The 13,764-nt window shown below is 40.1% G+C and overlaps 1 protein-coding gene across 1 annotated transcript in view; it reads right to left on the minus strand.

Annotated features, from left to right (window-relative positions):
* DPYD (dihydropyrimidine dehydrogenase) overlaps nucleotides 1–13,764 on the minus strand; it is a 367,004-nt gene that overhangs the window by 114,032 nt on the left and 239,208 nt on the right. The window contains exons 15-16 of the mRNA XM_056356052.1: nucleotides 9,057–9,125; nucleotides 6,511–6,594 (exon numbers count right to left, since the gene is read on the minus strand). Coding sequence (XP_056212027.1) covers nucleotides 6,511–6,594; nucleotides 9,057–9,125 — 153 coding nt within the window. The remainder of the gene's footprint in view (nucleotides 1–6,510; nucleotides 6,595–9,056; nucleotides 9,126–13,764) is intronic.

Consider the following 13,764-nt stretch of genomic DNA (forward strand, 5'->3'; position numbering starts at 1 on the left):
ACATCCTGGGCATAGCGATCACAAGATGGTAGAGTTTTTGATTCTTGCAGAAGTAAGGAGGGGGGTCAGCAAAACCACTGCGTGGGACTTCTGGAGGGCCAACTCTGGCCTATTTAAGAGCCTGGTGGACACAGAGCCCCTTGGGGGAGAGTTCTGAAGGGCCAAGGGGTCCAGGAAAGCTGGACATTCTTCAGGAAGGCAGTCTTAAAGGCACAGGAGCAGGCTGTCCCCATGTGCCAAAAGATGAGCCAGCGGGGGAGAAGACTGGCCTGGCTGAACAGAGAGCTCTGGCTGGAACTCAGGGAAAGGAGGAGAGTTTACCACCTTCGGAAGAAGGGGCAGGCAGCTCTGGAGGACTACAAGGATGTCACGAGGTTACACAGGGTGATTAGAGGCAAAAGCCCAGCTAGAACCCAGGCTGGCCACTGCAGTAAAAGATAACAAAAAATGTTTTCAGAAATACACTACAAACAGGAGGGCCAAGGATAATCTGCACCCTTTATTAGCTGCGGGGGGAACATTGCCACAAAGGATGAGGAAAAGCTGAGGTACCCAATGCTTTCTTTGCCTTGGTTTTTAACAGCCAGACCAGCTTCCCTCTGGGTACTCGGACGCCTGAGCTGGAAGACAGGGATGAGGAGGAGCAGAATGGAGTCCCCCAGACCAGGAGGAAATGGTTAGCGACCTGCTGCTCCAGTTAGATGTGCACAAGTCTATGGGGCCAGATGGGATCCACCCGAGGGTACTGAGGGAGCTGGCAGAGGAGTTTGCCAAGCCACTCTCCATAATTTATCAACAGTCCTGGCAAACTGGGGAGGTCCCAGAAGACTGGAGGTTAGCCAGTGTGATGTCCATCTACAAGAAGGGCAGGAAGGAGGATCTGAGGAGCAACAGGCTTATCAGCCTGACCTCAGTGGTGGGGAAGGTTATGGAGCAGATTATTCTAACTGTCACCATGCAGCATGTGCAGGACAACCAGGGGATCAGGCCCAGCCAGCGTGGGTTTATGAAAAGGCAGGTCCTGCTTGATAATCCTGATCTTCTACCACAAGATAGCGTGCTGAATGGATGAGGGAAAGGCTGTGCATGCTGTCTACCCAGACCTTAGTAAAGCTTTTGACACCGTGTCCCACAACATTCTCCTGGAGAAACTGGCTGATCATGGCTTGGACGGGTGGATTAAAATTATAACTATGCTGGGTTAAAAGCTGGCTGGATGGCCAAGCCCAAGAAGTGGTACTAAATAGAGTCACATCCAGCTGGTGACCAGTCACAAGTGATGTTACCCAGGGCCCAGTACTGGGGCCACTCCAGTTTAGTGTCTTTATTGATGATCTGGACAAGAGGATCAAGCGCACCCTCAGAAAGTTTGCTGACGACACCAAGCTGGGTGGAAGTGTTGATCTGCTTGAGGACAGGAAGGCTCTGCAGGGAGATCTGGACAGGCTGAACCCATGGGCCGAGGCCAGTTGCATGGGGTTCAACAAAAAGAACTGCCAGGTCCTGCACTTGGGTCACAACAACCCCACACAATGCTCCAGGCTTGTGGAAGACTGGCTGGAAAGCTGTCCGGAGGAAAAGGACCTGGGGGTGCTGGCTGAAAGCCAGCTGAATATGAGCCAGCAGTGTGCCCAGGTGGCCAAGGCGGCCAGTAGGATCCTGGCTTGTACCAGAAACAGTGTGGCCAGGAGGACTAGGGAAGTGATCGTCCCCCTGTACTCGGCGCTGGTGAGGCTGCACCTTGAATACTGTGTTCAGTTTTGGGCCCCTGATTGCAAGAAAGACGTTGAGGTGCTGGAGAGCGTCCAAAGAAAAGCAGCGAGGCTGGTGAAGGGTCTAGAGAAGAAGTCTTATGAAGAGCTGCTGAGGGAACTGGGGTTGTTCAGCCTGGAGAAAAGGAGGCTCAGGGAAGACCTTACCGCTCTCTACAAGTACCTGAAAGGAGGTGGGTGTCAGTCTCTTCTCTCAAGTAGCCAGCGACAGGACAAGAGGAAACTGCCTCAGGTTGTGCCAGGGCAGGTTTAGACTGGATATTAGGAAAAAGTTCTTCACTGAAAGGGTGGTCAGGCATTGGAACAGGCTGCCCAGGGAGGTGGTGGAATCGCTATTCCTGGAGGAATGTATTAAAAAAACGTGCAGATGCAGTGCTTAGGGAACGTGGTTTAGTGATAGACTTGGCAGTCCTGGGTGAACAGTTGGACTTGATGATCTCAAAGATCTTTTCCAGCCTAAAGAATTCCATGATTCTACTCACTTCCTATTGCTGGTACAAACAATGCAGTACCTTTGGATAGGAATTAAGCAGGGTGAATCCACAAAATCACAGAAATGTTTGTCTCTGTGGACTTCTGGAGGGCAGCTAGTCTAAGCTGCCGCTCTGAGTGGGACTAGCACCACCATCAATTGAAGCTGGCCATGAAACTATGCCTGCCTGAGCCCCGAAAACTCCAGAAATGTTGAGTACACAGCCCTACTAGACAACACATTCCTGTACTGCATCACTTTCCTAGTGAATTTTTTTCCTGATGCCCAACCTGAAATGTTCAGCCTGCAATTTGTGGCTGTTGTCCCTTGCTGTATCATCTGACACTGCAGAGAACCATCTTTCCTTCTTTGTAGCTACTCTTCCAGCATCTTTGTTACTACTTTTGAAGCATCTGTAAGCTGCTCTTCTCTTCCCTCTGTTGTTTTTCACTCCCAGTAGGCCAAGGAGACCTACTGATACTTTGGAAGACTTTGGACATCACTTGTCCTACTCGGTCTTATTCTAGAGATTCTAGGTATATGCACACTACATTTACTAGACCTAGGTTTCATAACAATAAAGGATGACACAACATTTAGCAGGAAAGCAAAGTAAAACCCGGATTACTGACTAAATCCAACTATTTTTTCATTCTTACCAGCGCAGCTGGAGAGACTTGTTGACTTTTTGACCAAAACCACAAAGCCAAATGCTTAAATTTGTTGATTTTGCATCGCAGTAATGGTTCTGAATATTTAATGCCACTTTTTAGAAGCTAAGTGGGAAAAAAATCAGAACATTTTTGCATAGTTTCCAGTGAAGAGACAAGAAGTGCACCACAAATACACCACCACAACTTAGATGCTGAAATCTGAGTGCTATTATCTCAGTCGTTGATTTATTATTTTCATAATAATATGCTATAATTACTACAGTAATGAACTATAGTGGGAAAGCAATACTATCATTTTTTAATAATCTGTTGTTCACGGTGTTGTCTTAATGCTTACTATTAAATGTTTTGTAAGCTTATGTTACCTGATTCAATGAAAATCCACACATTAGTGCTGTTAAACCTAATGCTGGAAACACTATTACAATTTTTAGTGATATCCAACTTTTATACAGTTGCAGACTGTTACAAAAGAATACAAACCTTAACTTTATTGTCATTAATCAGCATTAGTAAATATAATTGACATTTTATACAGAACCAGCTTTAAGTAACTTATTGGCAGCAATACAGATGCCTCTTAATATTACCCTCTGGCTAGCTATGCTGTTTGGGCGCCACAGTGTCTGCACTAATGACTTGGAATTAAAATCAAATAAAAGCCGAGAACTGTAATTCAGTATAAACAGCCATGCTTAAAACCAATTCCTTTTTTATATTTATTTATAATTTGGATATATCTGGAATTCTTTAAATTTACGGTGGGTATAAAACAGTGGAAGTGTTTGAGACTAGATAACAAAATAGGATAGAGAAAAAAACTAAATCTGATGTTCCCAGATTTCTACACTTACCCTTAGGCACACCATAGGAATTGAAATGAGGAGAAAAAGTAGACAGTGTAATTAACCTTTCCTTTCCCTCTTTTTTTAAACAACGACAACACAAAGGCAGAACATTATAGACATTATAAATAGTAAAAATACATATACATGTTTTTCTGCCATTATTTTTCATCTCAGCAATTTCTGTAGTTTCCTGAGGATTTAATGTGCTTAAGCATGAAAAGGGACCTAATCCCTAAAAAAATTTCCTATGAAGATGTGGATTATGTTATCAAACAGATTTAAGAAAACCTGCTTCACTGTACAACCAGGAAAGCCGCTCTGTCTCAAAACCTCATGCCCTGACTTCTAGATATTGAGTAGTGGTTTGGGTTTTTTTTCCAGGGCATATCTGAGCCTTTTCTTCCCCCACATCACCTATGCATGACCTATTCAACTTCAGCTTGGGGGGGGGGGGGGGGGGGGGGCAGGGGCGGGAATATAAAAAAATTAGGAGTAGAGCCAAAATACTTCCTAGCACTTTTCTGTCTAATGATGGGGAGCTCCAGGGGCCACCACATGTGAAAGCCCCCAAAGAGCTACTGATGAATCTCATCGCATGTGTCATTATTTTATCCAGTTTGTCCTCACCCTTTGCTTCAATAAACTACATTTAAAGCCACTGTAATTTAATTTTAGCCAACTGTGAGGAAGAACCTCAGGATCTGGCCCTCTAAAAATGGTTTGTTTTATTAATTTGTCTAAAGTAGTAGATTATTTTCTGAGCTCTCATTTTGTCGAAACAGTTAAGAAAACACAAGAATATATTTTAGCCAGAGTAGTAGATATTAAACATTCAAAAGAATATCCGTATTGTATGGGGATGAGAGAAATTTTATTATTATACAAACATATATGTATATATAATGTAATCTTCTTCTTGCTTTATGGATCTGGTCTCCTCCAAGGAGAGTCACAAATCCACATGATAGCCCTGAGTGCTCACATTTTGCATTTGGTTCTCTGATTTTACAATAGCTGAAAGATATGTAAAAACTCATGTAGCCAGACAGCTCCCTACTGACTACACATCTAAGCAACTTCACATGCATACATTATTCCACCCAGTGAAAGCCGGAAATAACATATGCCTTAGAAAAAAAAAAAGGGGAGGAAAAAAAAAAAGAAAAGCATGCTTGAAAGAAGCCTGTTTCAGCTTCTGTGTGAAACCTTCAGGGCTCTCCCTGACCAAACTGCACCCTTCTACAGCACGCTGCCATCTCATCTGGGGACAAAATAAAACTACTGAGTTACACTCTGCAGAGTGAAGGGTAGGAATTGCTTCATAAACTTATAAAAATGGCTACTACAGTTCTTTGTTGTCGAATGCAATTCAGGGGAAAAAATTAATGATAACTATTACCATTTTGCTAGTGTGGTCCTGTTGGGATGGTTTTAATAATTTTCTCCAATTTTTAATCATAACTTTGGTAAATGACCACTGGCTATGAAAAGCATCCAGATTACTTTCATTAAAAAATAATAAATCTATAGCATGGAGCAGATTGACATAATTTTTTTTCACAGAAAATAAAAAAAAATGTCCTGTGCACTGTGCCTGACAGTATTGCTATGATAAAGCTATACCTGAAGCCTGTCCACAGTTGCACTGAAACGACTACAGCTCCTATTGCCTCCCTACTAAAATTTTAGAAATTTAATGGTTTAGTTATTCAACCACACCTCAGTTCTTAAAAGTTTTGTGTTTAATTGAGGAAGTGAGGATGAATTAAGATGTCTACAGGCCCTCTCTAAGGAGATCAACTGAATAGTATGTGTCAATTTTATGGCATGTAATCATGATTCCCACTCTGCACCTCCCTTCTTTTCCGCCTCTTTCAAAACATAGTAAGATGGGAAATCAAACAGGCTTCAGACTTCTTTAACTTTGATGGTCAACCTCTAGAAAACCTCTCCCTATTAACCAAGATTTTTCAGATACTTCCAAGTTCACCAGATTTGGGTGTATTTCAGAGCTAAAACAAATCTCAAACTATGACCAAAACATGCAAAAATCTGAAAACTTCAAAAAGTGTATTAGTATGAGAATTGGCTTTTGTGCATGTTTATTTTCTTTACATGGGCAAAATAACACACATCCTCCTAACTGAAGTAATGGGATGTATTGATAAACTCTGCATCAGATTTCTAAAAGGCAAAGACATCAAGCACAGGTAATTCCAACCTAAACTGTATAAACCATCAAATCTATGGGTTACAGAATGCAGGCTCTTATAAGACAAGACGTTAACTGGAGGTGGCACTACCAGAATGTATGCCCTAATTCTATGATTCTAAAATAAAGTTATGTTCCTACGTTAAAAATTGTGAAATGAAATGTCTGTATATCTCATGTCCTTCAAAGTTGTTATCGATACATGCAGTAGTTACCGGGTTGTGATCTAAAAGATATCTACAGGGCACTGAAATGGAAACCAACAAATTCTGTCCAAGCGTTTTTTGGAAATTCTTTGTTTTCATCTTGTTCCTTGTCAAATACATAATGCATTTTTGTTCTCAGCAAAACTAAGCATTTTGTATGTTCTCAGCTTCTGTCTTTTTTTTTTCTGCTTTCAGCACTAAATATTTAAACACATTCAACCTAAAAATCTCAAACTAGTAATCTGCTGCTTGTATCTTCCCCCTGAGGTGTAACTATCAACGTGGTAGTGCAGGATTGCTGCAGAGGTTGTGGTTAACAGACCTACCTGCCCGCAGGCCAGTCCCATGCCTCTCTCCCCCATACCATGAGGACATGATAAATTTAACTCCAGCGCATCTGCACCAGCAACCTATGAAACATGCAAAAGGAAGAAAAATGCAAAAAACTTCAGGTACTCTTTCCTGTAGCACTGACTGTTCATGTCAGATTTCCTTAAACATTCGATAACTTTTTTTTTTTAAGAGACAAAGCTATGGTTATGATAGCCTGAAAAAGAAATGTGTTGATAATTACAGAGAAAAAGTTCAAAACCTGATGTGGCTTCCCAAAAGTGCAAAGGAAATTAAAGTAAAAAATAAATTAAAACAAGACAAGCACAATAAGGGGCTGGTTCTGGAAAATGTTAAAAAATGAAATGCAATTACAGGGCCTTAGGGCAACATTGGTTTGTAGTCACTGTTGTGCAGGTGCTTCTATGCTCTGAAGAACTGTGACTCAGTAGTAAATTTATCCTTTCTGCTTTAATGAGTTTAGTCTCTAAATTTTCTGCGGGTGCCTGTCATAGCTTTTGTCATTAAATATTTTTGTTTCTCAGACAAACAAAAGCCTATAAAAAAAGTCTACACAAACATATTACTCGTGCTAATTTCTCTTCAGTACCCTCTATTATTTACAATGAGAAAGGCAAAGGAGCCGAGGTGTACAAGGGCAGCACACAAACACGGTCCTCTTCCTCCCTGCTGAACTGCTCCGGCCTGAGATGAGGATCCCTCCCGCTGCCTTCCACATGGCTGTAACTAGTATTTTGTTTTGCATTTGCATTTTGTTTTTGCTTATTGAACTGGAGTAACTTTGCCTGCTGTGTGGCCATGGTTCAGCAGCTCCCCAAGCACGTGAGCAGGGGAGAAGCCATCCATCACTTTCAGGAGTCCTCCACATCCCAGCCAGCTCTCTGCAAGCCTGGCCATGCCGTGCTGCTGGCTTCCGTGACAAGCTGACCTTTTGTATGAATAGGTCGTCCTCCTGCTGAGAGGCACTGTGGTACCTTTTGGGGCTTCTGCTCTTTGGAAAGCCACATCTCATCTATTACCTCCTAGGTAGGATCCTATGCATGCAATTACGTATCACCGCTCTTCAGCTGTGGATTCCAGAGCACCCAGACGTGTGTGCTGCTCTCCACAAGAGTAGAGACTACCCACTATGCGGAAGATATTTGTATCACATAGGTTACATGTTATTAAGTGCATTTAAATAACTACTTTTTTCTAAAGGGGCAACACAAAATACAAACTTAGATTGAAATATCTGTCTTAAAATTGGATAGCAGTACCACTAGATTCAGAAAGAGGAGCAAATGGCACAATAAAGCCATTCATCTTAGTCAGTTTAAAAGCGGTACTGCTCCTGTCAAGCACGAATTCCACAGAAGATTTCATGGTCAATTAAGTAAATACAGGTATAAAATGAACTAACGTCCACTAGATCACCAAGCTAATTACTGATAGTGTTTAATTTCACCTCCCTAAGACATCAAAGTGATTTTTTTCCTCATAGGTTTAAAGAAAATAGAGGTGTCTTCCCACATCAGCATAGGAGGGCTCAGGTCACCGCGAATAAAGAAACAACAAAGTCCAAACAAACACGTTCAGCCATATGAAAACACAAATTCAATATATCCACACTCATATCTACACATATATGAAGACTTATATATATAAAAACCCCAACAACTTATGAGACATGTAAATCTGAGCTAATGCTAGCAATACTGATAAGAGTGGGGGTTTTTTTGTTTGTTTAAATTTGTTAAAACCTTCCTTTATTGATCTGAAACTATGATTTTTATTTCCTTTAGATATTTTACATGGAAAAAACCCCAGTTTTATTTAAAAATAACAACTTTGTTCAGCTACAGACACCTTTCTGAATGAAATTATTGCAGTCTTAATCAAGTATTTTTTATACGATTCCCTATAGACATATGTACATGTTTTTAAATTATTTTTTTCCCTTCAAATTGAATTGAAATTTCAGGTGCATAGTCTGTTTGCATTTGTGTAAGATTGGATTTATATTATAGGAAGCCTTCTGACTGCTGTTATATATGCTGGCTTTCTTTGCTATCATTTTTGAAAGTCTGTATTAAAACTAGAACAGTATTAAATGAGCCTTTTATACTTTAAATATTCAAGAGTTTTATATTCAAAATTTCTTCTGGTGCTGTCAAACTAGTGTGCCTGTAGGCAAGGTAAGATCAAGTTAGGCTCTCAAAGGTAGAATTAAATTTTATCAGGGCATCCGTCATAATATACAGTTTGCTTAAAATGCAAATAAAAAGTATATAGATTCAAAAGCTAAAGGCTTTCCAGGTACTGCTTAAAAATCCAAGGGACCATTTTTATGGAACAGATTTCCTTTAAATTTACATTTCCATCATTTTAATGAAAACACAGAATAAACAAATTATAATGGACATGCTTTAAATTCCCATTTTTCACTTTGAATCTGTTTCTTTCAAGAAATTCCTTACTGCAGTTCTTGTTTTTAAGGAGAATAAAAAAAGATGCAGAAACACATTTAGAAAACCATTACCTCAGCCATTTTCGAAAGTTCAATCCAGTCCTCCTTGCTATAGCTGCACATGATACTGGCAATCAGAACCTGAAAAGAATATATATGCAATCACCTTAAGCCATGTTACCAGAGTTTGTAATGTCATACTTTACTGTGACTCCAGACATTAACTACCACTACCCTGCATATGGGAACTACCAGCTGTATACTGCTGGCATGTCCAGTGAAATATAGCCGTATGTTTCACTGGGGATGAGAAATTGTATACAAAGTCATCTATTTTATCCCTGTTTTTTAAGTCATTAAGGAAATTACTTAAAGCAGGTCTAGTCAAACACCTAGAGGACTTTACAGTCTCTTCATCATGTGAGAAAGTAAGAACAAAGGCCATCCTAGGCACAGAGCCCACCAGGAAAACTGCCAAACATACCTGTTTCTGAGGTCAGAGGAATTAAAGTTATTTACTCTTTATACAATGCCAGAACTACCTGGGGCTCTTCAGAGGCAGGTAAGGCAGAAGTGCAAGCGTTTACGGTCTAATGTGGCAGCATACAAACACAACAGTCCAGCTGATTTCAGAAAGCCAGAATACACCAAAAACAGCCCCCTGGAATCCCACAGTATGCAAGTTAAGGACAGTGACAGGCAGCCGGGACTGTTTATAGTGTAGAGGCAACTGGGAGGAGACTCATAGGATGTGGGGGAAATCTGGGAGGACTGGGAGAGTGGCACAGGGAATTTCCAGTGTTTTTTTTCCCCACAATACACATTTTATTTCCTATCTGCTGGCTGTGGCCCCAGTTCCGCAAGAGCTGTTTTCTGTGCCTTGCTTTTCCGTCCTCACTGCACTGAGTGTTTATGTCCCGGTTCTCACTGTAGCTGCTTCTGCCTCTAATACCTTTATTGAGGTTCAAGTTTTTAGGTAAATTAAGTTCTAATAGGATTTTTCTGGGAGGGCAATTACAGTTGCACACACTGCTATTTACTGTTAACCGAATGTCAACTACTCCTCTGGTCAATGTTGTGTTCAAGTAGCAATGCTAATTTCTATTTAAGACTAAAACAAAATTGCTTGTTCTGGACCCATCAAAGATCATCAGACAGTGAAACACTGAAGCTGATACATTCGTGGTGAGATCAGCAGAGAATTCAGCCCAGGAACTCCTGCATGAAGGACTTCTAAGAAGGATGAGGTTTGCAAGAAGAAAAGCAAGAGACCTATACAGCAGCAGCTAAAAGCTTACACCAGAAAAAGAAATCACAGAAATTACAAGCAAATGACCGGCTCAGTCTGTGTCCAAAGGAAACACCAGGAGAGGAGAACACAAAAACATCTGGCCTCACACTTGTTTATTTGGCCCTCTTATGCGAAACATATGAAAGTTTCACGTGTAAGTGTGATTCGCAGGTAGGATGAAATTTGGATGTAATCTTTTTTGCTTTCCAAACAAGGTTTATTGTTGGATTTAGTATCTGGGATGAGCTTTATCTGTCACTCCCAGTCAGTGTAACACCTGAACTTTCCCATAATGTGAGGGATAATGACTCATTCATATAAGGCAAAATATTGAAAAGCATGGTGTAGAAAATTTGTCCAATAGACACAACAGTTGGAAAACGTAAACTCCCAAATTATCTCCCCCAAGAAGAATGAGATCTTTAGTATCATTAGAAGGGAAGGCAATACACTTTCAAAAGGAAGGCAGCTATGGAGAAAATTAGACATGGTGAAGTACAATCTATTCATTTAAAAGGACAATATCACTTATCATTATTTCCATTATTTCCATTGTTTTGCTCTGATGAATCTCTACCTATCAATCTACCACCCACCTACCTGCAGACTACTTACCCATCCACCCTTCTAACTGATGTTTGCAAGATGGGAGTCTTTTGAGAAGGAAAGCATTTGATGAAGTGCCTGCCTTGCCTGCAGGTGCCCATTTGTGTGCACTTCTGGCATAAATGTAAGACCAAGCTTTTCATTAAATGCAGACAATCATTGCTGGCCATGCTTTTATTACCCTCTTGACAGAAGAAAAATCTCTCCTATATCATAGTTTTTTCTATTACGAAAAACCTTATATAGGTCTATAGATCAAATGTTTAGGAAACAAAATTTGCTCTACGTACTATTTGAATATTCAAGATCATTTCTGTACTCCAGAAATAAATACAAATCTCTATTAAAAGATTCTAATATTTTTTAAAAAAACACAAATCATGAAAATCAGTTTAAGAAAGCATATAGAAGAAAAATTTATAGTAAGAAACTAGTTAAAATATGCACTAACTGGAAGTTAGCTAGAAAACGTATCTTGACAAATTCACACGTTTTACAGACTAACTAAACCAAAAAAACCCAAACCCAACTCAGACACTGACAACACGATAAGGATTTTCACAGTTGTAGTCACAATCCAAAGTGTATCAGAAATCTACACAATTCAGGTTTAAAACAAACCAAATTTTTCAGCAGGGAAAGTTGTAAGACAACAAGGGTAGCTGACTATATTCACAAGTAGCTGAGTTAGGTTATGTCAAGTGTTATTAATGAAATTTGAAAATTCTGCTGGGAGTATACAAAAGAGGAGGAACAAGATCTGTGATGTTTCAAGGAGCCGTTAATTAAGACAACATGTTTATTTAATATCGATTAGTTTTAGCATTCACATTTAAAATTAAGTACATGCTTTTGACAGAAGCAGTGGTTTACAATAATAAAAATATCTGAAAGCAAAAATTACATTTCTGCTGCGACTGTTCACATGAAAACCATGATCCCAAAAGTAATAATGAAAATTTTAAAATAGTAGGGATTTTATACTCCTTTTTTCCCCCCAATGTTCTCTTAAATTAAATGTAATGCCTAGGTAGAAACAGATCCTCCAGCACTCCATGTTAACAAACCTGTCCTTCCTCAAGTGACTGTTGTTCTCCAAAATGCTTCTATGGTCTTTTCATCTGGAATCAGTACCCATGAAAAAAACAGTAATTATAGTATGCGGACATTTAGGGGCACTATCTGTGATGTTTGAGGCTTGAATCTACTCCTAAAATTACACACAGGAGTTCATAAAGAAAACAGAATATTATCTCCTATTACTTAGAAAGAGAATAGCAAGAAAGAAGAATAGCAAATGATAAAAATCACAGCTTTTATTGGAAAGTAGTAAACACAAATTGTATCACATTTCAGCTTCTCAGCCTCTTCTCACTACTATTTTTTTTTTTTTAACATCTTTGGCGCCTACAATGCCATGTACCATATTACCACCCCAAATGGATGGTATCTCATAAAAGTCCAGCACGTGGCACAGTCCAGGAGCATCCCCAGAGAGCACGTCCTTCTCTTGACTCCTGAAATTTGCAGTGGCAACCTGACATGAGTTTAATTGCAGCTGCTTGAGTCTCAAGCAGGAGGCTGCACCACACCTGCCTGGCTTACAAAAGTCCACAGAGGTAGACTACAGACAGATCTTACAGTGAAGCTGCTGCTAAGGCGTAGTAAGTGGTAAATGAAGACTGACTAAATTGCAGCTTTGTCATGGCTTGAGTGAGAGTTGCCTGCAAAACCACGCATGACTGAAGCCCAGTGGGATCCCTGCCCCACTCCTTATTCCAGATCACAAGCATAGCTGGTATATGCTGTTCCCTCTTCTTCTTCATCCAAACTGATTGTTTTGCCTATTGCTGAGAGATCCTACCTACTCCACCCTGTGTCGAGGAGCACGGTGGCCCTGCAGCCACCGCTCCCCTCTCCAATGATCACTGTGACAGATGTCACGAGTCAAGGTCTTTATGCCCTGACATTACACAAGGTCATAGACAATTTCTGCAAATGCCTATAAAGGGACAAATGCATGTTTGTAACATCAGACACTGTTCCGTGTACAGGATTTCCTTGAACATTCATGGAAGAAGTAAGTCTACCTAATTTGTTGGAGGAAAGGGAGATGCAAGAATGAGGGTATATAAGGTACCATTTAGGACACGATTATAAGATTAATATACTGTAGCTAAAGCACCTAGTAAAAAGCTACATTTCATACAACTCCGTAACTAATGCATTAGTAGTTGTTCTACTTAAAAGGACACTGACAAGGTACTTCTCATAATCCTTAAAATATTTTTTCTCCCTGTTTATAATAATCCCCTGGAAGTTTAAACTAGAATCTATTTCCCTTGTGAATGTTGTGGTTTTTTTCTCTTCCATTACCTCTATGTGGATGTCTCATGAATGCAATAGCACTAAAAGAAATAAAAAGGATGAGGTTTGCCACTGTGTATGTTTTCAAGTGATCTTTCTTCCCTAACACATGGAATTCACTGCAAGAGGTTGCAAAACAAAAGGAAGGAGAAAAAAAAGTAACTGGGCCTTCTTTGGGTCAGACAATCCTGAGAACATCTATTTAAAGCCAAACAGCAGTAAAACTCTAGGTAGACAATTACCATTTGTCCTGTACTGCTCTGCAGGGAATAAGGGAGTTTCAGTACGCTGAAAGAATCTGAAGAAAATCTTAGGGGGCTGGATTTAAATGTGAACACTGTCAATTCCTGCAAATATAAGAAAACTTCCCAGCAGACACAAAGGAATCACAATCCTCTACCCTCATGCCTGCAATAACCATATTTATTTTGGTCACCTAACACAGGCCACAGCCTGTATCTGTGCCTAGCCTATTCTTCCAGGGTCTGTGCATAATCTCCCTGCACTTCAAAAAAT

Source organism: Falco biarmicus, chromosome 11, assembly GCF_023638135.1.
Source record: "Falco biarmicus isolate bFalBia1 chromosome 11, bFalBia1.pri, whole genome shotgun sequence".
Taxonomy (NCBI): domain Eukaryota; kingdom Metazoa; phylum Chordata; class Aves; order Falconiformes; family Falconidae; genus Falco; species Falco biarmicus.